Below are 26324 nucleotides of genomic sequence, written 5' to 3'. Positions count from 1 at the left end.
CGTCCTCTGTTTTCTAAACAGGATATCACCCTTTGACTATTGTTAGTTAGTTAAGTCACGTATACAGCAGCAAGTCTGTCACCTAAACAATTACTGGAAATAGGTTCTCACAACTTGAGACAAAAACAGGGTGACAGAGAGCCAAAAAATACTTTACACCTCACATTTGAAAGTGCTTTAAAAAGCATGAAGCAGGCAGGGGTTGTCTCAGACATCTACAACAACTATCAAGTTTCCAGATCAACTTCAGATCAGAAATCATGAGGGCATCTTCTTTGTGTCTGGTGTTCGGGCTGGTCCTGCTGATGGCCTGGACTTCTGAGGCTCAACGCAAGTTCTCTTGAAGTGTAGTTTTGCTCTTGACTAAATTATTATGTATTTGGACATATAGGCCATAATAATTTAATTGCAAATAAATGTAAATTGATATTTCACACTTAAAAATTGATTAAATTAGAAACAAAAGAATTTTACAATCTTTGCAAGTTCCTCAATGAACTTTATATTCTCAAGTTTCAAAGAAAACATAATGAAAACCCAGAAATCAATGTGTTGATCTGAAGATTCTGCAAATTAACATCAAGAACTACAAAGGACCTTTATTTTGAAGGAAGTATATCAACACATTAATATTTAATGTATTTTGAACAGGTTTGAATATGGTCCAATTCTGTTCTAAAACAAATATATATATAAAGATATACATTTTATCTCACCAACAGATAAGGGTCCTGCAGTTCCTCAGACGTGTTGCTACAGTTTTATCGATTTCCCAATTCCAGACAATAAAGTTCTGAAAGCTGTGAGGACACAATCATATTGTCCTGTCGCAGGCATTGTGTAAGTATATTTAACTCCAAAATGTAGGCTATAATTTAGAAAAAAAATTGTCATATGCTTAATTTAAATTGTAGACAAATGATAAAAATGATTTTGCATATATGCTAGCAATAACAAAATAAAAAAAAAATGTGGTTGTGAACTTTCCTCCCCCTCAGTGTTACGACACCTAGAACCCAATTCTGTGTGAAACCAGACGAGGCTTGGATAAAGAAGCATCTTTAGAAATGAAAACACAACACCTGTGCATAAAACAATACTGATACTGCTTTACACAACTGCCTTTTCTTATTAAATGTATTTTTTTTTTTTAAATCTCCTTATCAATACTGTAAGATGCTGAATGTTAAACCTGTTGTCATTTCATGCTCAATCTATGCAAATGAATAATAAAAAGCACAGAGATTACCTGGTGTCAGACTCACGTCAATGTGTGCATAAAAAATGAGCAAAAATAGTGAAAAAGACAGTATGACTCTCATCAGCATAACATCTCATGTTTAATAATGTCGATAGGCAGAAAGAATAACAGAAGATAACATGGAGGGGGGAAAAGAAATTAACGGCCTAAATATGCAAGTAAAGAAACACGTTTGCAAAAATGTAAAGCTGAAAAAGATAGTGTTTGTGATTATATAAGATACATAGGTATCTTTGTTGCTTTGTATAAAATAAGAATCTTGAGAAACAGATCAGCTTAGGAATAGATTCAAACGTCTTTGTAATGCTTTTTTTTTATTAAAACAGCAAACATTCAAACAATGTCTAGATTTTTTTCTATTTATTTATAGATTAAAAAAAATAAAAAAAAATAAAATAAAAAAAAATTCCCCTCAGTTATATTAAATATATTTTTCGTATCAGATGAGGCTTATATTTGATCTCCTCTCATATATATATATATATATATATATATATATATATATATATATATATATATATATATATATATATATATATATATATGAAAATAAAAGAAGACTAGCCTAAATGGCTCAGTCGAACGCACAGCCTTGCAAATGCAAAGTATACTTCATTTGACTCATACGCGTACAGGTGTTAGACGCATGCTCAATTTTGAGCAATCTCTCGCCACAAGTTACAACCCATGTAAATATATTTGTATTCTTTCATGCTAGACTTGTACTTTCTAACCTCTTTGCACAATCTCTCATGGGTCTGTTCTGTTTATTCGACTAACGTTACCTTGTGAATCGACGCCCCCATATACAGTTGCCACCTTGTGGATATACCAATTACTGCAAAAAAAATAAATAAATGAAATGCACATGTGCGAGCCCGGTTAAAAAAATCTGGCAATGCATGTACAGTACGCGCATACTCTTCTGATGACGATGACGATGACCCTCGCACGTAAAAATGAACTATACTTTGGGCTTAAAACTTCAGTAAAACCAGAATAGCCTACTAAAACAGTTTTAGACAGTTTCATTTCACAGAAATCGTAAAGAAACTATGCTCAAAAGTCGAAAATGCAAATTAACATTAAAATCCACAGAGATTAAAGGTGTCTCGACATGGTGGCATAACACAAATACTGATAAGAAAAGAAAAGACAACACAACCATCATCAGCATAACATCTCATGTTTAATAATGTACAGTTAGGCAGAAAGAATAACAGACGAAGATAACAATTGGAGATTGAAAACCGTATACATGTACAAAAAATAATAAGAAAACAAACATAGAGCCATGTTCAGGTCTACTATTTAAAAAACAAAACAAAAAAACAAGTGTAGAGTGGTTAAAGAAAAGAGTTTTTCCTTTTTTTCCCCAAAAAATACTGTTCTACTAAAAATCTTAAACCAAACATGTACTTCAGAGCGTCTGTGTGGCTTAGCGATCCACGACAGGAAGAACTGAGTGTTCGAACTTGCATAATGACGAACCTGCAAAATATATAATAGTGTGTGAACACATGAGGCATACAGGGACTCTTCGCAATGGGTAGGTTGAGAGTTTTGTGCACGTTGCAGTCTATACGCTGTTTGGCATGTGATCGAGCCTGCGTGCCGTCAATCTAAACTATCCAACAGAAACAAAGAGCGCTTAGATTCTCATCAACAACTGGAATGTAAAGTGAGTTTATTATAAAGGGGTGTAAGTATGGCTAAAATAAGATCAGTTTAAATATACTCAACTCGCTTAGGGTTAAAACTGACCACCAAGCCCTGATCCAGGACCAGCCCCAACAACTAAAATGGTCTCAGATCAGTTTAGGAATGAACTGAGGGACACAATAAAAATAAAACAAAACATGAGCAGACAAATGCCGAAACAGTCTGCAATTTTAAGGCAGAACGTTCGAGCAACATCCTAAAATATTATTGTCATTATTTTATATTCATCCATATCAAAAAATGACTTGTTTGTTATTAATGTTGACAATCATGCCATTTTGTATAACACCATCTATGGTAGGGACACAATTATCTACGTACACAGCCAGCAAATGCTTTAAAAACATGGAAAACGGTTATTGTCATCATTTAGCTGTGCAATAATGTTAAAACAGGTTTTCAAATGTCTATGACCTCAAAAGAAATGCACATCGTCATGTCACGCACACCAAAATCAAACAGCATAAACCATCTATTCATAGCTTTGCTTTTCAGCACATACTTGCTTAACTCCAACTCCAGCCGTCCGTCTCATTCTCCATCACATTCTTACAAACCTACTATGAGACCTTCTTAACACTAAGGTGTGCGAATGATGTCTAAAAACTGCCTGTTCTGTTAGGAAATATTACAAAAACAAAGTCTTGTTTGTATAACCATTAACGTTTCAAGGGAATGTTGGTCAAGTAAGATGAGATCATGCACTTGAGATACTGGGCATGTGGTGTAATGTTACAGCCAACCAGAAGATGGTGATAAACTCATTTCATTTGTTGCAAAGGAGTGTGAAATGTACCGTAGCACTTGTGCATGTGTTTCTTATGGGGTCATAGAACATCAGAGCATCAAAAGAGATGCAAGGAGTTTCTGGTTTTATAGAGGAATGGAGCTTCATGATGTCTTTAAAAGATTTTCCCTTTTTTCTTGTTCTTTTCCATTGTCCTGAAAACAAAGAGAGTAAAATATTAGTTATAGCTATTGTAGCTTTGTTGTAATGACTAATATTTTCCCATTTCAGTTTGTATAATTCTATTTTCCCCCTTTTTCCTATTATTTTTTCCCTTTTTCCTAATATTTTTCCCATTTCCTATTTCCCTTCAAAACTTTTTTTTTAATTATTATTATATTTTTAAAGAAATTAATACTTTTATTCAGCAAGGACACATTAAATTGATCAAAAAGTGACAGTAAAGACATTTATAATGTTTCAAAAAATTATATTTTTAATAATGAAATATCCTGAATAAAATGCATCACGGTTTCCACCAAAATATTAAGCAGCACATCATCATATTAGAATGATTTCTGAAGGATCATGTGACACTGAAGACTGGAGTAATGATGCCGAAAATTCAGCTTTGCATCACAGAAATAAATTATATTTTAAAATATATTAATATATATATATTTTTTTCAAAATTTCACAATATATTATTGTTTATAATATATTGTATACAATATATTTAATATATTACATAATACAATACATTCTCTTATAATTTTGAAAATAGATCTTTTATTATTAAATTAGATGTTTTAATTAAATATTAATACATTTAAAAACAAATTTGTATTACTTTTTTTTTAAAAACTAAAACTATTACCTGGTTAAAATTTCATTTTGAACTCCAGATTTTTCAATGTGGTCCAGAGGCAAATGTAACAGTCAGCCTGCTTGAATCTACTTCTATGCATGAGTGCAGTTCCTTATTAATAAATACATTTTTACCCCCCCACTAAATGAATTATTTAGTGACTGAAAGACTCTTTTAAGAGAGAGAAAGCAGGGCACTGAGGAATTGAGATGAAAGAATAGAGAAAGTCTCACTTTGACGCATCAAGTTTCTGCTGCTCCAGGATGCGTTGCTGGGCCTCCCAGTTGACTTTTTCCTCCTCAAACTGACGTCTCTTTTCCTCTAGCTCTTTATATTGAGCTTCTAAATTCTTCTTCATCTGTTCGTGACGCCGTTCCAACTGCATCGAGGAAGCACAGGATGAACTCAGTTAAGTGTTTGTGATGCTGCATGTTAGTCATAACTAGAAACCGAACACATACATACCTCTGCCTCAGAGTCCTTCAGTTTTTGCTTCTTTTCTTTGACCTTCATCTCAAAGACTTGCTCCATCTCTGTCTCCATCTTCTTCATCTTCATCACATGCTCCCTCCTCTCCTCCTCCATCTGGGCCAAGGGACTCCTAAGAGTGACATTGAAACAAGTAACTTTTTTAAATGTTAAGACTAGACGTTTTTACTTAAACATTAAATGGAAATTGCGACTTTTCTTCCCTATTGTAATGTATATCTGAGTGAAACTGAGAAAAAAAATGTGGGGCGGCACTTGATTTTGTTCATGGGGAATTGATTGGATCATTAGATCATTGTGGTTTGCTATTGCTGTGATCTCATGTGAGTGACAGGCAGGGTTGCCAGGTTTTCACAACAAAAACACCAACATTGCTACTTAAAACTAGCCCAATCGCATTTCAGGGGAGGTCAACCTTTAAAAATCACGTATTTGCATTTTTGGCGGGGTTCCAGGGGCTAAATATCATGTTATTTGGGGTCGCTTCAACCCGCGGACATGAAAAACAACCCGCTGCAACAGTGTTAAAGGTGCCCAAGAATGCTTTTTCACAAGATGTAATATAAGTCTAAGGTGTCTCCTGAATGTGTCTGTGAAGTTTCAGCTCAAAATACCCCATAGATTTTTTTAAATAAATTTTTTTAACTGCCTATTTTGGGGCATCATTAACAATGCACTGATTTAGGCAGCGCCGCCCCTTTAATTCACGTGCTCCCTGCCACATGAGTTGTCGACTATATTACAGCGCATTTACAAACTTCACACAGCTAATATAACCCTCAAATGGATCTTTACAAGATGTTCGTCATGCTGTATGCATGCTTTGAATTATGTGAGTAAAGTATTTATTTGGATGTTAACGTTTTATTCTGAATGAGTTTGAGGCTGTCCTCCGTGGCTAACGGCTAATGCTACACTGTTGGAGAGATTTATAAAGAATGAAGTTGTGTTTATGCATTATACAGACTGCAAGTGTTTAAAAATGAAAATAGCGACGGCTCTTGTCTCCGTGAATACAGTAAGAAACGAAGGTAACTTTAACCACATTTAACAGTACATTAGCAACATGCTAACAAAACATTTAGAAAGACAATTTACAAATATCACTAAAAATATCATGTTATCATGAATCATGTCAGTTATTATTGCTCCATCTGCCATTTTTTGCTATTGTCCTTGCTTGCTTACCTAGACTGATGATTCAGCTGTGCACAGATCCAGACGTTTAACTGGCTGCCCTTGTCTAATGCCTTTTATAATGTTGGGAACATGGGCTGGCATATGCAAATATTGGGGCGTTCACCCTGACTGTTACGTAACAGTCGGTGTTATGTTGAGATTCGCCTGTTCTTCGGAGGACTTTTAAACAAATGAGATTTACATAAGAAGGAGGAAACAATGGTGTTTGAGACTCACTGTATGTCATTTCCATGTACTGAACTCTTGTTATTTAACTATGCCGAGGTAAATTCAATTTTTGAATCTAGAGCACCTTTAGAGTAGCCAAATTCCACGGGAAAACTGCGGACTTGGCAACACTGTTGACAGGTTTTCCTGCCCTCATGCCAGTAAACACGTCATCAGAGAAGAGAGGAGTTATTTTGATTTAACGAGGGCACATGAATAAAAAAAAAGATGTGCATTAATAAATTATTTATAATAAATACAGCAATATTCCATAAAAAAAAAAGGTCAATTTTGATTTCATGGTGACTTTAAGAATTTGTAACCACGAGGCTACAGGTCTGGGATGTTCAACAGCGATGTCTTGGTTCCCAGGAAATCCAGGATCTCAGTCACATACACAATAGGTATGTTTCCATCCAAAGTTGAGAAATGCGCAAAATTGGAATATTGCAAAAAACATTCACGAATAAAGCACCGTTTCCATCGCATTTGTTCAAGAGAACAAAATCGTCACTTCATTGGAAACTGGCGCAAAATATCTGTAATAAAATGAAAGTTGCTGTAATCCGTGGCTCTTTTTTCGTACATCATAAATTACTTTATGATGAAACGCGATAAACACTGTCATGTTATCCGTCGTTCAGATGCCCAGTGTTTGAGAAAGCAATCGTGCGAGACAGTTCTGGGAGGTAGTGTTGTCAAAAGTACCGACTTCAGTACCAAGTAGGTACTGAAATTTTAAAAATTGTGATGATACCAGCATTTCCCTCTAGCACTTTTAAACACATCTGATTGGCCATTGTGTTCACACGCTCAACAGATACATCTGTGATTGGCTACAATAATCAACGCTTCAAAAACAAGTTGTAAATAGACATCTTTGACTTCAGTAAATGAGGCTGTTACGTGATGTTTAGAAATTTCAATGGTTCACCACTGGGGGGCGTGACTTTGGCAGTTTAATACATGCTCCAAATCACTGATTCGAAACAAAAGCTTCGTAAAGCTTCGAAGCTTCATGAAGCAGTGTTTTGAAATCGCCCATCACTAGATATTGTTGAATAAAGTATTTTTTTTTTTGCCGCACAAAACGTATTCTCGTCGCTTCATAACATTAAGGTTGAATCACTGTAGTCACATGAACTGTTTTAAATATGTCTTTAGTAGCTTTCTGGGAATCTGAAAGTGTTAATTATCTCGCTGGCAATGCAGGCCTCACTGAGCCATCGGATTTTATCAAAAATATCTTAATTTGTGTTCCTAAGATGAACGAAGGTCTTACGGGTGTGAAATGACATGAGGGTGAGTAATAAATGACAGAAGTTTCATTTTTGGGTGAACTAACCCTTTAAGGTGACGTAATGTGTAACTACAACATGTACTTACAATAGTAATGACAGTAAATTATGCATAATTACAAGTACTTAACTAACCCTAACTATGTCACCTTAAAATAAAGTGTCACCAGATGATCTACCTGAATTGAGCCAAAGTCCCTTTAAGACAAGTCATTTCACTCGGCAGCCATCTTTGAAAGGCCTCTCGGGCATCCTGGGCATCATGCAATCTCTTTGAATGGGGAAACATCAAATTCTCCAAAACTGTTCGCCAACCTTACGATTAAATTTCATATTTGAAATCGCCAATGAAATCTAACAACAACCGGCTCATAAATTTAGTTTCTAAACGCTCGAATCATGACAAAAAAAAACTGTATTTTTCAGGCTGGATCAAGCTAATGCGCATGCGCAGACCTAAATGCGCGTCTCTTCGGAGGCGCGCGTCTGACTGTTTCTATAGAAACCGGTGATTCTAACGGCCGCTGAAGTGACGCGATGACTTTACTAGTCGGCGATTGGCTCTTATTTAGAAGGCGGGACTTATTCCGCCATATTGCGCGTTACACTTTCTCCCATTCAAAACGAATACGAGTGACACGTCTTGTGTTATTCTATGGTCTTTGATTGAGCACATAAAAGTTTATCATCTGCATTATTAGAATTTATGCACATCTTGCCGTTTCCATCTAGTGATTTTTTTATGCGATAACACAAAATTCGCATAAAAATAGGTGGATGGAAACAGGTTTATGTTGTTTGGTAAAAAAATTGAGTGAGTAAAAATATAACTGTTCTCGTACTTTGTTAGCTGGCCCTTGTTCTTGGTGGCATCGACCCCATTGCAGGTGACGGCTGCTAGTTTCTTGCTGCGGTAGTTTTCATAGTGAACATTATTGGTCACGTCCTTCAGGTCCTGCATGTGAGTCCTAGAACAGCAACGGAGTAGTTAGATGAGTTAGATGATCAACAAAGAAATGTAAATTATCTGCATTCTCAGTATTTTACTTTCAATTACTTGATGCTGGAAACCTGTCAGGACACAGTGTTAATTCACAGCGATCTCATTACACAGGCCGATTCTCACCTGATGAGCATATTCCTCAGGACCGTAAAGTCACAGTGCTCACCGTTCTCCACTGAAACAAGAACAAACGAAGAAGACATTTTAGCCCAATAACATCATCAGAATGACTTCCAAACTCCTTCAAAACTTTAGAATCCCTAAAATTTTATTTTTTTAGATTTCATTTAAAATGTCAAAATACAATGATTTAATAAAAAAAAAAAAATAATAAATAAGATAAACAGGCATAAAATACATATTCACATGCAGGACTACAACATATAATACTGTAATATTGTTAAGTGCAACAATAAAAGTTGACATGAAATGCATTATTTTTGTGGATGTATGCAGTTATGATGAGACTGGACCTCTATTTTGATTAAAAAACCCCAGTCAACAACAATGTTCAGTAGGGATGCATGATATATCAATACCATATCAGTTATCGCCATGTTTTTTTATTTTTATTATTATTATTAAATTTATCAGTATCAAACAATATTGGATATTTGATCGTGCATGCTAACTTCCCCTATTTTCACATTTTGACAGCGTTTGCCATAATTTAATCTTTAAAAACAATAATAATTTAATAAAAGAGTTAAATGTAATCTATAATAAATCTCAAAACTTATACTGTACAATATAATTTTGTGATACCCAAAATAACTTATGGATTTTTTTACTTAATTTATTTTAGTCTTTAGCATTTATTTAGAAAAATCGTATAGAATTATACGACTAGCCATTTATTAATTATCAGCCATAACATATCATATCAGCTAAAATTAATATCAGTGCATCCCTAATTTTTAAAATACATTTAAAAACAGACATAATACAGTGACAAATTATACATTTAAAGCAAACAGAATCAGACACTGAGGACGGAACATAAATTTAACATCATCAGACAAATGAAAAATCAAAAAACACATGTCACATGGTTGTCAATTAAAAGAACAACACATTTTAGTATTTAGATACCAAACAGAATATGCCAAAAGGTTAAACAGTCACAAAAATAAACAACAGGTTAGCAGTTCAGACCGCTGTAATGTGATCATACACAGCTATGTATGATCAAACATCGCTGTCGTCACATGGGATTCTGGAAAAGGACCAGAGACACTGGTTTCTGACAGATGGTTAAAGGATGAAACGTCTTCTGCAAGTCTAACCTGCACAGTTACAACAGTTATAGAGCCCTAAGATGCTTTACCAAGCAAGAACCTTACCTATACGGAGAACTGATTCTGATTGACTGACCCACGTGTCAATCATCTGCTACAACCACCTACCTGTGAGCAGTTGGAGGGGCGGGACTAAAGTCTCTCCTGTAGGAAACCCCCACTCAACCTGTGATTTATAGGCTACTAAGACTAAAAATGGTGTGTTGTAGGAAGGGTTACATGGCATAGCGATGACAAGCAGAGATACCAGCCAAATGGAGCTAGGGGGAGGGGCAGGAGGTGGAGTCATGTCTAAAGGGATCATGGGATTTGTAATTTATTTTTTGATGGGACAGCAACAGCAAACTCCTGATGCTGACAGGTATGGACGGTGCCTCAAAAACGCGTCCCATATATCGGATCATATGGTTAGAATAGTGTTGTTCAGAGGTTAGGATGGAAACATTAGCACTCGGTCAACCCCGCATCAGAGTTCAGAGGCAAAAATGCTTATAAATGATGACGCCAAAGTACTTAAATTATGCACAGGGAAAAAAAATTGACCCCAGACTCGAGGCGCATTTTGTATCCCTCAACGTATTTAAATCCAAAATGGAAGTTGGAAATAAGTAATGGGAGGCATGCATGTCTGAATGCAAGGTTTTGTTTAAAAATAAGAGTAGGGCTGGATGATATGTTGAATATTTATGATGTATTTGCAATTATTTTGTTGGCAATATCAAATGAAGCAACATCATAAATACTGAGATATTCAGAATTTTAATTTAGCCAGTTATGTTTCCTAGGGCGTGCAATTTGGCTAGATTTGTGTTCCCTCCTCGTCTATGATTGACAAAATATCTGCAGGTAAACATGGCTCCTTATTAACATTGCAACAACATTAGCAAATATAAATAAACAATGAAAATTGTGGTATTTTATGGATTTTATATTATATGTATATATCTCTTTTCAAAATTGTTTATTATATTTATAATTTATAGGCTATGCAACAATGTCAAATAAATGCTATTCTTTCGAATTTCAAAAAAGAAAAAAGAAAAAGTATCACAAAATTATTAAGCGCAACCAAAGCCTAAAATTAACACTCGCCAAGCGCTAAATGTTAGTAGAAATATATGAAACGGTGTCACTCGCCAGTTGGCCGGTAACATTTTTATGATTTCTAACAATGCATGAACATGAACAAACCTGAACAACGCTCTGGACAGTTGACGGGCCAGCGGTGCATGTCACTAATGTTTAAAAAGATGCAAAAGAGAACTCATTTCATTACTCGAGCGCTGTGTGGAAAGTTTACATCAGAAATGCGCACCCAGAAAGTCGCGTCTCAGACAGCGCACGAATACTAAACTGAGCTCTCCTTCATTTCATCTCGCACAAATTCACACAAATTTATATAAAAAAATAGCAAGTATCTTAGTATGACTTAAGAGAACGTAAACATTTGAGAAAGTAATATGTACAGTATCAGTATGTTAGATCCGTGCATTCGGTCTTAAAGTGACAGCAGCCTAATATTCCTGCTGCTGTCTGTGTTTTTAATGTTAATCAAACAACAAAGGAAAAAAATCACTCACTGCTCTTGACTGATTAACTTTGTAACTTTATTAAGGATTAATTAACAAGGATGTACAGTGAAGACTATGAAGTTTTTATTTTACATTTGCTTCCTTCATTAAATTTCTTTAGGCTACCTGAAAACTACTATCAGACCTGCACTGTTTATTTCATTTGTATCTTTGCTCTATTATATTTCTTTGTGCTTTTGCTTGTGATTTTTTTTTTTTTTTTTATATTGACTATTTACTTGACTTAAATAATGTTTTAAATTTAGTAGTTTTAGCTGTGGTATCGGAATTGGAATAAAAAATTGTGAATTTCCACTGGTATCTAATATTTTTTTTGTAATAACTGCCTGTTTTTGCAAAAGCAGTTTCATGGCAGGTAAAAAAATATTTATTGGCCAGTAAATTTTCTTAAGTTACCGGCCACTGGCAGGTGTGGCAAAAAGTTATTTATTCCCCAATCACAACTGTTTTCAACATAGACAATAATAAGAAATGTTTCTTGAATAGCATATTAGAATGATTTCTGAAGCATGCTATATCGTCCAGCCCTACACAGAGAGTAATTAAGAACATATAAACATGTTAGAGAGCAGTGCTGCTCTATATTCTATGGGGACTGCAGCTAACAGGTTTCTCCAAGACTATTTATAGAGCACATATCTGACAATCAGCAAAGTTTCAGAGCAGCAAAAAGGTGAAAGTGGAAGGAGGGGGAGGCCTTAACGAAGAGAGGAGAAATGAAAAATGGTTTTGTTTACCAATAATGCCCTCTGTCAGTCATGGAAAAGAGCAGACAGAAAGAAAAAAAGAGAAAAGAAACAAATGACACATAAACAACCGAGGAAAAAAGACACACCCGCTCACCAACACAACAACAATTCCAAATGAAAACGTTTCGCAGGGAGGAGAGCGCTTTGTAAAGAAAGAAATGTGGGGAAAGTAAAACCACAACAACAAGTCAATTTGTGGCCAATGATGAAAAGAAGGGGTGACAGTTTTTCTCTCTGGAAAACCTTGTACCTCGTCGTCCTCCCTTTTCCAGAATCCCTCAGCTGGGAGGGAGATCGTCCAGCAAGCGCATACATTTGTTTTGTACGCACTGGAACACCCCTATTCCTTTAATTCCTGTTATTCCTATTCCCCTATTCCTGGTCCAGTCCTCATGTCAAAGGACGTACCTTCTGCCACACCCCAGGGGTATTGGCGACCTCTGACCTTCCTGCCATTGACTTCGATCACCACGTTGCTACCGACCACGGCCAGAGGCATCTTCTCCTGTCGGTACAAACCACAGTTAATTACATAGTCTATATCGACCACACACAGGGAGAGTGAACGGATGCAGGGGGTCTGACTTAGGATCACGTTGAACTTTAGATCCAGATCAGGCCAGATCAGACAACTAAATTAAGTTCTAGTCAATAATAACCTCAAGCTGACCTAGAGAAACAAACAACATTGTGGATGCTGTTGGGAAAAATAAAGACTTTGCATTTATCATTGTTTTTGCATTGTGAAATTAAAATGTAAAAATGTAGGTAACACTGTATATGGTAACATTAGTTAATGCATGAGGAGATTTTCAAGATTCTCACTGAATGAGTTTCATGACTTTTCCACAGTTAGACTTTTCCAGTTGTGTGAAATTTTTATACAATTACATATTGTCACTTCCAGGTGGAAACCTCATATCAAAACTATGGAAGAGGATTAGGGCCAAGCAATAACAAAAAAATAAAGCCATCTCGAGATTAAAGTTGTTAAATTTTGAGAAAAATTCGAGATAAAATGTTGAGAATAAACTCGTTAAATTACGAGAAAAAACTCGTTAAATTTTGAGAAAAAAGTCGAGACAAAATGTTGAGAATAAAGTCATTAAATTACGGGAAAAAAGTCGTTAAATTACGAGAACAAATTCGTTAAATTATGAGAAAAATGTCGTTAAATTTCGAGAAAAAAGTCGAGATAAAATGTTGAGAATAAACTCATTAAATTATGAGAAAAAAAGTTGTTAAATTTCGAGAAAAAAGTCGAGACAAAATGTTGAGAATAAAGTCATTAAATTACGAGAAAAAAGTCGTTAAATTACGAGAACAAATTCGTTAAATTATGAGAAAAATGTCGTTAAATTTCGAGAAAAAAGTCAAGATAAAATGTTGAGAATAAACTCATTAAATTATGAGAAAAAAGTCGTTAAATTACGAGAACAAATTCGTTAAATTACGAGAACAAATTCGTTAAATTATGAGAAAAATGTCGTTAAATTTCGAGAAAAAAGTCAAGATAAAATGTTGAGAATAAACTCATTAAATTATGAGAAAAAAGTTGTTAAATTTCGAGAAAAAAGTCGAGACAAAATGTTGAGAATAAAGTCATTAAATTACGAGAACAAAAGTTCATTAAATTATGAGAAAAATGTCGTTAAATTTCGAGAAAAAAGTCAAGATAAAATGTTGAGAATAAACTCATTAAATTATGAGAAAAAAGTCGTTAAATTATGAAGAACAAATTCGTTAAATTACGAGAAAATTTGTTGTTCATAATTTCAACGACTTTTTTCTCATAAAATGTTAATGAGTTTAATTAACGTCATAATTTAATGACGTTTATTCTCAACATTTTATCTTGACTTTTTTCTCGAAATTTAACGACATTAATCTCGAGATGGTTTTATTTTTTTATTATTGCTTGGCCCTAATCCTCTTCCGTACAAAACAGCTACTTTTCAGGAAATGAAAAAAATAAAATTTTTTTTTTTTTAATAATTTAACACTGTTGCTGCGTCCGAAATCGAATACTTCCCTACTATACAGTGGGCGAAAAACAGTACACCAAAAGAGTAGTATGTCTGAATTCATTGTATTCTAAAGCTTGCTTATAAAGCTTACTGTAGCTGTGTGGACGATTATTTTTTTTTAATGTAATTTTTTCCAAAATCTCATGTTTTTAAGAACAAAGTGCTGCACACAGGCTATTTAAGACAATATCGGCTATGACTTGACGAAAAATGCTAGACTATTGACTTATTCAAACAACCAGTTCTTTATTTACCCTTGCATTGCAAACAAGCAGAGATGGTCCAAAATGCTTGGGGCACTTCGTTCATGATAGAGGCCGGGTGGAGATTTTACAGACAGTTTAAGGATCCAATGGAGTTACGAGGTCTTTTTAATACTTTTCATTGGGTAAATAATTGCGAAACTCACAGACCGACATGAAGGGTGACCGATAGTAATGATTTATGAAATGTTAAGGTATGAGGCTTCCACCCCTCAAGAAACAGTATATAATTTTATTAAATGAATATTAAATAAAATGTCATTGCAAAAAGAAATTTCAAGCAGATTAAATTATATATTGATTAAAGACATTGTAATCACTTTTCCAAGCCAGAAAATGAGAATTTTAAGTTTGGTCACACTTCCAGTTCTTAGTATTAATTAACTATTAACTATGACTTTTGCCTCAATAACTCCTAATTACTGCTTATTAATAGTTAGTAAAGTAATTGTTAAGTTTATTGGGTAGGATTAAGGGATGTAGAATATGGTCATGCAGAGTAAGGAATTAATATGTGCTTTATAAGTACTAATAAACAGCCAATATCCTACTAATATGCATGCTAATAAGCAACTATTAACAGTGAGAATTGGACCCTAAACTAAAGTGTTACCCTAAGTTTTTTTTAATATAAATTCCAAAAAAAAAAAGAAAAAGAAAACAAATGCCCATAGTATATATATGTAAACTAACATTAACCAAAACTCAGGGATCTCACGGTCAGGGAAACCTTGTTTAATTTTATAAATATACTTTTGTTCATTTTTAGTTAATAATGCATTAACTAATGTTGTCTGTAATTATCTGCTGCACTCCTGGTTTAATCATTTTACTTAAAGTTTAGTACAATGTTTCTTTGACTGATGTTAATGGACTGAATCTTTACCTTTATCTTTCGGATCAGTTTGCTGTCCTCATCGTCCTCTGGTGTCGGGAAACTCATAGATCTTGATTTTGTGCTCCTGGATCTCCTTCATAATCTAATGATGAGAGAATAGTAGTATACTTGAGAAAAATGCTAAAATGGCAAATGATCAGCATTGAATTGTAAAATCACACATTAACACACAACCTGTTTCTTGAAAAGCTGGCACTCTTCTGGCGTGAGAGTATCGGCCTTGGCGATGAGGGGAATGACATTGACTTTGTCATGTAGACGCTTCATGAACTCGATATCAAGAGGCTTCAGTCTGAAAAAAGATTCAAAAAACAATTGAATTGCATCTAACATTTTAATTTGTTTTGTGAAGCTGCTTGTGGTGCTAATACATTATTATTTAGATTACTAAATTATTGTATAACAAGATGTAGTACAATACAGTACTCCAAAAAAACTAAATAACGACTTTTCAACAATATCTAGTGATGGCCAATTGAAGCTGAAGCTTCGAAGCTTTACGAATCCTTTGTTTGCACATCAAACTGCCAAAGCCACGTGAACTATTGAAATTGCGAAACACTTATGACTAGGGATGTGCAACGATTAATTGCGATTAATCGTTTGCAAAATAAAAGTCTGTATTTAAATAAATAAATAAATAAATAAATAAATATATATATATATATATATATATATATATATATATATATATATATATATATATATATATATTTATATAAATATATCTGTGTGTATATATATATGCATAATCATTATACACAGAACACACACATATATTACGTAAACACAGACTTTTATTTTGCAAACGATTAATCGCGATTAATCGTTGCACATCCCTACTTATGACGTAGCGAAGCCTCATTTACTGAAATCACGTGACTTCGGCGCTCCGAACCACTGATTCAAAACAAAAGATTCGTAAATCTTCAAAGCTTCATGAAGCAGTGTTTTGAAATCGCCCATCACTAGATATTGTTGAAAAGTCATTTTTTTGTTTTTTTTGGTGTACAAAAAGTATTCTCGTCGCTTCATAACATTAAGGTTGAACCACTGTACTAACATGAATTGTTTTTAGTACCTTTCTGGGCATCTGAAAGTGTAAATTATCTTGCTGGCAATGCAGGCCTCACTAAGCCATCAGATTTTATGAAAAATATCTTAATTCGTGTTCCGAAGATGAACGAAGGTCTTACAGGTGTGGAACGACATGAGGTTGAGTAATTAATGACAGAATTTTCATTTTTGGGTGAACTAACCCTTTAAGAGGTTAAATAAAACACATAAAACAAATACAAAAATGTCCTTTGCAGTGATGCAATAGAACTAAAAACAAGTCAGGCACCAGAAACGGGGATGAATAAACAGACCAGAGCAGAGAGGCCACTGTCAGCACAGAGCCACCACACAACACTGACCGTTTTCTCATCATTTCCTTCCAAACCAGAAAAATTATGTCATGGAGGGAATGAGGGCTTCACTCTGTCTCTCTTTGCATCACTTTCATTTGGGATTCCAAACAAAGAGGCTGTTCTTTACACTGAGCTGGGTTTGTGTGTGTTTATGTGGCTTTGGGGGCCAGCTGAGGGGCTGTTTATACATTTCAGGAATGTCGAGACTGAAGATGCAACACAAAGGTCACCGAGATATGAATGTTGCCTCATAGTGGCGTCTCAAAAAGGGCACACAAGAAGATGTGTAGGGCTGTTTGAACACACAAGACCGCGGGGTCACTGAATGTAAATTTGTAAGTAAACAGTGCTTTGTTTTTTCTTTTCAGAGACTGTAGATGATGAACTATACACTAAAGGATTATAGAGGATTTTCCCACATGTTAATGCCTTTAAATCACAAAACAACGGCAATGAAACAACTGCAATGAAAAAATAAATAAAGATGAATAAAAAAAACAAAATTAAAAACTATGATTCAATGGAAAGGTCCTGTGATAAATACTCCCCAAGTATTCTTGCATCACAAAATATGTCATATTTTAACCACAAATCTTATTTCTGTCATAACTGTTCTTTTCCTTAGTAAAACTAAGCCAAACAAGCTAATAATTTTCAAAAATAAACAAGTCAACGCCTATCATACGTCAGGCCCAGTTTAGCAGGCATTATGTAATGCTTTTAGATACGGTGTGGGTAGCGTGCATCTCCATCTGTGCTCATACGTCCTCCGTCTCTCCATTTCACTCGTTAATGCATTTAAATCAGTGCACAGTCACATGTTCTGATGCCTTCATTGTACCACAGTCGTATAGTATTCATGTGCAAAATTCCAACATCATCCCACTCCTGAACAAAGTGCAAGATGTGTAAATCAGGACATGTGTGTGTGGTGCTTCTATTTTAAGCTGGTTGATTCATGCCAAGCTTCATTTGTAGAGGGTGCAGTACCTACCCGTGACCAGAGGGGGCGATGAAGTACAAGCAGCAGTGCACCCTGTTGTCAGGCATCTGCCTCCTGTTAACACGAGATTCAGCATTCAGGAAGTCTTCAAACTTACTGTCGATGTAGTTAATGACTGGCTGCCAGCTGAAAAAGGGGAGGTGGAGAAATGAAAGGCAAAGTCAGAGGCAAAGATTGAGAAGTCATTGCATCACCATCATATATAGCATCCTGCATAAAAAATGATTTTATCTTTTGACTATAATGGAGTTTATGTCTCTGACAGGGTCTATCTAAGCATCTAAAGGCCCTTGAAATTAAACTCACCAGTTGCTGTTGTCCACCGCATCTCCAAAGCCTGGTGTGTCGACGATGGTGAGCGTGAGCTGAACGCCCCCCTCCTTTATGAGCACTTTGGACTGTTCCACCTGAAAGAAGGACCAGAATTGTCACAACAGGATACATGACTAAGCCTGAGACAGCAACCTTGCCTGTTTGTTCCAGGTTCATGTGATTGACAGAACATCAATGCTAACTAACCCTAAGCCATTTTAGAACATAAACGTTAAAGAACACTATAGCCATTTAGCTCATACAAAAGAAGCTTATGACAAATAGGCCTTAAAAAGTTAGTTCACCCAAAAATGAAAATACTGTCATTAATTATTCACCCTCATGTCATTCCACACCCGTAGGACCTTCGCTTATCTTCAATATTTTTGATGAAATCCATGAGCTTTCTGGCTTCCGGTACAATGCAACATTATTACCACTTAAGGCCCAGAAAGGTAATAAAGACATTGTTAAAATAGTCCATGTGACTACAGTGGTTCAACCTTAATGTTATGAAGCAACGAGAATACTTTTTGTGCGTCAAAAACTAAAAAAAAAATAATGATTTTATTCAACAATTTCTTCTTTTCCATGTCAGTCTCATAAGCTGTTCACGTAGGAAACACAGTGCAGCGCTTCCGGGTTCTATGTCAAAACAAAGAGAAGAAATTGTTGGAAAAATAATTATGTTTGTTTTTTTGTTTTTTTTGTGTACAAAAAGTATTCTCATTGCTTCATAACATTAAGGTTGATCCACCGTAGTCACATGGACTAATTTAAATATATTTACTACCTTTTTGGGCCTTGAAAGTGGTAATAACGTTGCAGTCTATCTGAGGTCAGAAAGCTCTGGGACTTTCATAGCAATTTTTGGGTGAACTAACCCTTTAACAAGAGATAGGCCATAATGGTCAACTAGTTGTCAAACAAATATTGGCATTGACTATCTTTAAATTCACTGCTTCTACAGACATACACATTCATGTTTTAAAATAATGTCAAGTTAAAAATTGTCCAACATTAAAAACAAGTAGTCAGTATCCAATTCGTCTTCCAATTAGTCAGAGTAATTCAGGCAACAATGTGCATTAGTTTTCATTCTAGGTTAGACTATGCATGAGACATCGAGTTGAGATGAGACACTGAAATAGTCATCTCCGATGTCACTATGATTCAGCTTCATCATCTCCTGAAGTTATTTCAGCTGCTTTCAGTAAAAACGCTTATTCTCACAGGCCTGGTTATTTTTGGCTGACCCTCTTTTGCTAAAACTGCACTCGCATTCACACATGCGCAACTTTCTCGCTAACAAAAACAACCACAACCTTTCTTAGTTCTTCAAAAAGAAGAGAGAGAGGGAGAGACAGAAGAGACTTAAGGAGAAAAAAAAGTGTTAGAAAGAGAAAACGAGGGAATTGGAGGAAAGAGAAGAGGAGTGAACCTTAATAAAGCTCTTCCATTCTCACTCATGCTAGAATGTTTATGAGGCACATCAGGCCACTTCAGTTTGCAACAACATAGAAAAAGAAATAAATGAAAATGTAGAAACACAAAGCCACAAAAATGTCAAGACTTTCATTTGATGCAACCAGAGTGGCCCTTGTGTGGCTGCTATCACAAACACTGCAGATTGTTTTGGAATATAAATACTTTCACCGCTGTCTCTGAGTCCTGCCTGAACTGACCACAGAGGACTAGACAGCCACACATCACAACATGGCCTTTGGCCAGGCTGACAAATTTATACCACGGGCATTCATGGTGGAACAGCTCAGACAAAGTGCATCACACAAAGGCATCCTGCCACCCAGGAGAGTGCCAGAGAAGGTTAAATTGGGAATCAAGAGAAAAGCATGGACATGAGAAATGTTAAAATGTCAGAGAGATTTCATCTGTGAAAGTAGTGATGTAGGGAATGTGAAGTCCAAGTAAGTTGAAATCTAAAATCTCTAAAACTTAAGTTGTTTTGTGGTAAAAACAGAGAGGTGGTGCCTTGGATGAATCTTCCATTGAGTTCCGGTGGGAGCAAGCAAAACCCCTTTGGTTTTAGATCATCTATCCAAACGAGAATGAATTTGTTTAGATGTTGGGTGACAAATGCCACAGTTGCATTCAAACTGTAAGATGATGTGAAGGTTGTGTTTGGTTGGTTTCTGCACAGTGCTGAGAAAGGCAAATAACCCTAAACAAGATCCCAACAAATTATAATCGATGCGTACACATATAGTACGATGAGAACACAGGCTACTCATTCAAAAAAAATGAGTGGAAAGAAATACCTCCTCCTTATTATCAGCACTACCCCATCCCTTAAATCACCAGCCTTCACCAGGTTCCCGACTGGAGTAGGTGAGAGCCAGGAGGGGCATGGTAACAACAAGGACTGGTCCCGTGTGATGAGGCACACCTGAAGATAATGAAGCCTCATCACCGGCGCTGTTAAAATGCCACAAGTGCCTCTCCTCGGGGGAACGATCTCTTTCACCATGCCTGCACGCTGGTGTCCTTGCAGGTCTAGTGGGAAGGGATTCCCACATGCCGGAATCATTTGCCCGTGCTGGGATGCACGCGTCACCACCGTCAGGTTAAGAATGGGTGTGCTGCCTTGCCACTCAAGCGCTGTGGCCCTTGGGAAGATGAGCCGCTGGAGAAGCTGCCGCCCCTCGCTCCCCTAACCAAAGAGGGCAGTGCGTCCGGCTTCCGTGACCTGGTCCTCTTTACCTGGACCAACCCATCTGAACACTACCTTTCCTTCATGATTCCCAGCACTGCGAGGGCAGTTGTGTCAGTCGTTTGCTCCTCCTGCCACAATAGTTAATTCCCAAATTGCACACTTAATGTGTACTTGCAGTCTTGCAATAGTCACTGTGTATGTGAAGTCTATGAGACTGTAGAGTGTCTCATTTGTCATTTTAGGTTTCAGAAGGGTGCTCATGGGCCTTCACTGATGCTGTCTCCACAGCAGACTTCTACACAACAGTCTATGTGGCATTACATCACCAAAGTGTGGACTTGGAGAAGGACCACAAGGAATTGGGGAGGCAGGGTTTGACATGATGGCTGCAGGACACACATGAATTTGACCACCCTAATTTGAGCAAAAGAGGAAAAATTTATGATACCAGTCAGATTTTATTGGTGCATTTGACATGTTAATGCAGGGGTGCCCAATCCTGCTCCTGGAGGGCCAATGTCATGCAGAGTTGAGCTCTAACACACTTTCCTGGAAGTTTCTAGTAGACCTTGCAGTATAATATAGCCCTCTAGAAGCAGAATTTGACATCCCTGTTTTACTGCAAAGTTCTTAAAATTTGGATCTTTCCCCATTCAAGTAGACTGGAGCTGTACTTGCATGCCTGGGAAACTTTTTTTCAAGATTGCCACCAAGTCAGTAGACTTGCCATGTCATCCAAGCACAACCAAGGTTCAAAACAACTTTGATTTGAACCTTAACTGTGAACTTTGTCTTGAGTGCAGCAAAGACACAGAGATTGTTTGTTCATCATTATGAGAGAGGAACGAGAGTGGCTGTACTTAAATACCAGAAAGGGCTGGGCCACCTCAGAACACGTCCCATCTCTAGGGTGGTGGGAAAGTCAATGCTGGGTGTTGGGTTTCGTGGGAAAATTCTTGACCTCCTACTGAACCCTGCAAGCCTCCAGAGGAATCTAGACCCCTTCATATTTCCCCTCCTATCCTCTTTAAAAAACACTCCAATTGAGTCACTCCATCATACCGCAAGCTCTTTGCAGTGTATACTCCCCCATTTCTGATGTTCCAGCCTCAGCATCTGTTCTCAACCTGTTTATCAAATCCATATAAGGTCAAAACTCTGCGGTCTCTTTCCTCTGGTGAGTCTGGGAGCATTTGCTCTGGCCTGGAACTCTCAAAAGGCAGTAATCTGTTTGCGATTGCTTGAGCCTGACTGGTACTCCAGCTGTCTGAATGCATTCAGGTGTTGGCTGACTATGACTTGAAGAGGCAAAAAACAACATTGAGTGCATGAGTGTGATTAATGTGATAAGGCCCAAGGATCCTTCCTTATGGTCATGCAGGTAATCTAATGAGCTGCATAAGAAGCTAAGCACTTTAAAAATGTTACAAAAATTTGTTACTCAACAGGGGGTGTGGCGGGTGGTAGTCCCAATTGTCTGTGCAACCCCTGGATAACGCAGAGTGGATTTGTTTACCTGCACAGCTTGCTTATAGCACCATGTAGACCATTTTTGACAAAACGTTCACCATGGACAGACCACAAATTGGTTCCTGCAGCACAACAGTGGGGGCACTCAAGAGAACAGATCTATATTTTATGCTATCCAAAAGTATGCTAACTGAACTGGTCAGTTAGGTATCGATTTACTTATACAGTTTCTCTTGAATGGTGCACTTTGATTATTAAAAAACGTTGCCAAATCCTGGTCCAAGGTAAGGATGAGAAATCATAATAGGAATAAAAAAACTCCCACGTGGCTTCTCTACATCACATTTGGCTGCAAGGCAGAGGAAGATAATGGTGGCTAGAGATAAAGGGTCAAAAGTAAGGGAAGAAAGAGAACAAGGCTAGGGATGTCACGTATCAGTATCAGTAGCAGGAGTTAAAGGTCAGCTAAAGAGGACATACCTGAACAGTCTTCTTGATCCTCTGAGATGGGCCAGGGTAGTCTTTGGAGTACAGGTCTGTCAGAAAGAGGGAATTGATGAGCGTGGATTTGCCCAGTCCAGACTCACCTAGAAAAGTGGCAAACAAAGTTGTGTTACAAAAAATGTTAAGTTGCCATGCTTGACTAGTGTCATGAAATGCACTAATATAAGCAAAAAAGAGGGAGAGGATGAAATGCCACATGCAAGAGACTGAGACATCCATACTTAAAAACAGGAGGTGATGAATATGAGATTCTCCACAGATCCTCAAAAGCTTTCTCACATTCATCCACCCACACAGAAACACACAATTAGTTTGTTGTTTTTAAGCCAACCAATGGCACATGTGGGACCCTGGCCAGAAATTCAATAGTTTCTTCCTGAGGACAGCAATCGAAAGACAGCGGATTCATGGGTATATTGGGAAAATGTTGAGGACAAAAAGGAAGAGTGAGAGAGAGAGAAAGCTCTTTTATTCTGAAGGAATAAAACATTGCTTGCTCCATTCTTTCTAGCCAACTCCACATTTCTCTTTACAACTGATGAGCATTAGGCAGTGTCATTTGGAACATCTCTTGAGTTGGGGGAAGGGAACACTTGGGCTCATCTGGCAGAGCAGACCACCAATGCATCACTGAAGTATATACCATCTTCACCCACTCAAATACACATTCTCACTCCATGTTTTTGACACAAGCTTGATCCTAGGCTTCAAGAGGGGGTGTTGAAAGCTCCTTCTCTCAATAAACAATCTTCCCACAGTCCTCAGCTTCTGAGCTTCCAATTCTTGTCTTATTCATTTACCACACCAGGCCCTACATGGGACAGGAGACAGGCCTAAAAATGCCAGTCTCATGTATTTAGAAATACAATTGATCATAATTTTGATTTCTTGTTGTGTTCAAGCTTATCACGCAATGCAATTTAGAAAGTAACAAAATGCAGTTAAATTGGAAAATGAGACCCAGATGACCCAATACCCCATGATATCAGTTGAGAGTTAACCTTCGACCTTCCCACCATGTCCTATGGAGCCAAACCAGTTCAAAATCTACACACACACTTAAAGATTCTCTGTGCTATGCCAGAGATGACACACAGACACCAAACCCACCCTCTGTCTGCTAAGTAAATTTACTTCTCCTTGCTCCAGGCTACGTTGACTTACCTAAACAAGACAGAGTAACTGGACTGTAAAAACATCTATGTGTATGTGTGTATGGGGGTTGGTGGTGTTGTGGGAAGACATCAGCAACCAGTGAAAGAGAAGTAAAAGGAGGAGGAAAGACAGATAAAGACCCTGTTTACACCTGATATTAAGATGCATTTTGGTCGATTGGATCACAAGTAGACAAAACAGACACATACCTGTTTACACCTGGTGTCTCTTTTGTCCACTTTCAACCACTTCTCTCCTGATTTCTTCGAGGGGAGGGTCTATGGGCGGGTAAATGTATGGGTTTTTTTTTCAGATCTTTCAATCTAATGGACAAAATAAGCTTGCGCAATTTACATATGAAATCAGGAATGGTGAGAGAAAATTGTGCTTGGTACGTTTTTCATCTTCAAACCAAACTTGGGTCTTTAGCCGACAAAGTAAATCCCGTCTGGCGAGTGCACTTCCCATAATGTTTACGCATTAAGTTAGTAGGCGGAGAGTAGGTGGTCTTTTGTGGCTGTTTGAGTGCATTTGACCACATGAGCGTCCACGCTACGAAAGCAATCCAGTCGAATTCGTTTTAAACTACCTCTGGATGTGGTCGAAAGTGGGCAATCCCAAATCATTTTAGAGCCTGTTTGCACTGTATTTAGTGATCGGTATTTAGCGATCGGTCATTTTCGAAAAAAATACAACTGTATATGCTTTATAAATACAAATTGTCGCCTTGCACGTGCGTCCACTTTCCGTATTCTTCAAAAAGCTTATGCCGTATGTCCTACGCCTTCCCTATTCTACTTATGGAAAAAAACGAAACTGGCACTGCGTTCGTTCCGTAAGTTGAATTTTCATCAAAAACCTTAATTTCTTTTCAACTGACGAAAGAAAGACATGAACATCTTGGATGACATGGGGGTGAGTAAATTATCAGGAAAATTTTATTTGAAAGTGGACTAATACTTTAATACCAGGTGTAAACAGGGCCTAAAAAAGACAGAGTGACTGGACTGTGAAAGCATTTATGTGTATGTGTGTGTGGGATGGGGTGGGAGGACATCAGCGACCAGTGGAAGAGAAGTAAAGGGGGGAGGAAAGAAAGATAAAAGAGACAGAGTGTTGCTTGGTCTGTCTGCACTTACACTGGCATTTTAATGGAAGCCATGTATAAGAAAGACCATGGGGGAAAAGCATCTTCTCTTCTCTTCTGCTAATATATGCAAGATGCAATTTTCCCTACAAGAGTTAATAATAGTAATAATGATCATTATTATTATTATTATTATTTTAATTGTTGTAGTTTACTTTTCATTACATAGCTGATTGGTTAAAATCACATAAAACTTGTGAAAACATACCTAAAATACGCAAACCATTTCCAGAGGTTAGCTTGTGCTTTACAGGAACACGGAGCAGAATTTGTTCATGAAATCCTGATACCACTGCTTTAATGGGTGAGAATGAGTAGATTAACAAACATCTCCATCTCCAGCTATCTCTAACGCCCTGTTTCTCCCTCTTTTTCCCTTTTACCCCCTCAGGGTAAAGCCAGACCCAATTAGCCTCATCCCCTCTTTTAATTAAATATCGGTCCGCATGATCTCTGAAAACGAGACACTTCAGTCACACAGCAAGGATCCAGGTCTAGTTCACAGTTGGCTGACCTTTATCAGACCCATGGATGAATGGAGTGAACTCACCTCCCCATCTCATTTTGTTCCCTCTATCATCTGTCTTTTACTACTACAGCACATGTGCCTCTTCAGCGGGGACAAACAGAGACACTGGAAAACCATTAAATTGAGGAAAAAGTCTATAGTAGTGCTAATAGACTGGCACAACCTCATAGTGCGGATAAACAGACCCTTTTTCCACTGGCTTTATATTGAACCAGACCCAGACAGGCTACCAGGGAAACAGACATTTCCAAATAAAAAGCTCATGCTAGCATCACTTCCTGACCCAGTTTGACACGGTTAGCGTTTAGCTTGAAAAAAAAAAAAAAAAAAAAATGGGGCAAATGGTATTCAAAAGCATTTGAATAACCAGTGTTTTGTGCAGTATGTTGATAAAGTCCAGTACCATCATAATGTTTATTACAGATTTATATATCAAAAACATCATTAAACATCTTTTAGATAGTGTAGCTAGCAGGGCTTGTGGTGTCAAATTAGCATTACATGACATTTAAAAAG

At 36.9% G+C, this 26324-nt stretch overlaps 1 protein-coding gene across 1 annotated transcript in view; it reads right to left on the bottom strand.

Annotated features, from left to right (window-relative positions):
• Positions 1–2430: 2430 nt before the first annotated feature.
• Positions 2431–26324, bottom strand: part of septin15 (septin 15) — a 37357-nt gene continuing 13463 nt past the window's right edge. The window contains 12 exon segments of the mRNA XM_048159069.1: positions 2431–3925; positions 4812–4957; positions 5044–5179; positions 8615–8740; positions 8899–8950; positions 12823–12919; positions 15591–15629; positions 15631–15684; positions 15777–15894; positions 18009–18143; positions 18324–18424; positions 22954–23060. Of these exon segments, the coding sequence (XP_048015026.1) occupies positions 3886–3925; positions 4812–4957; positions 5044–5179; positions 8615–8740; positions 8899–8950; positions 12823–12919; positions 15591–15629; positions 15631–15684; positions 15777–15894; positions 18009–18143; positions 18324–18424; positions 22954–23060 (1151 nt within the window). The 3' untranslated portion in view covers positions 2431–3885.

Source organism: Megalobrama amblycephala, linkage group LG15 (assembly GCF_018812025.1).
Source record: "Megalobrama amblycephala isolate DHTTF-2021 linkage group LG15, ASM1881202v1, whole genome shotgun sequence".
NCBI lineage: Eukaryota > Metazoa > Chordata > Actinopteri > Cypriniformes > Xenocyprididae > Megalobrama > Megalobrama amblycephala.
Note: the sequence above shows the minus strand (reverse complement) of the source record. Positions and strands in the feature narration are given on the sequence as shown.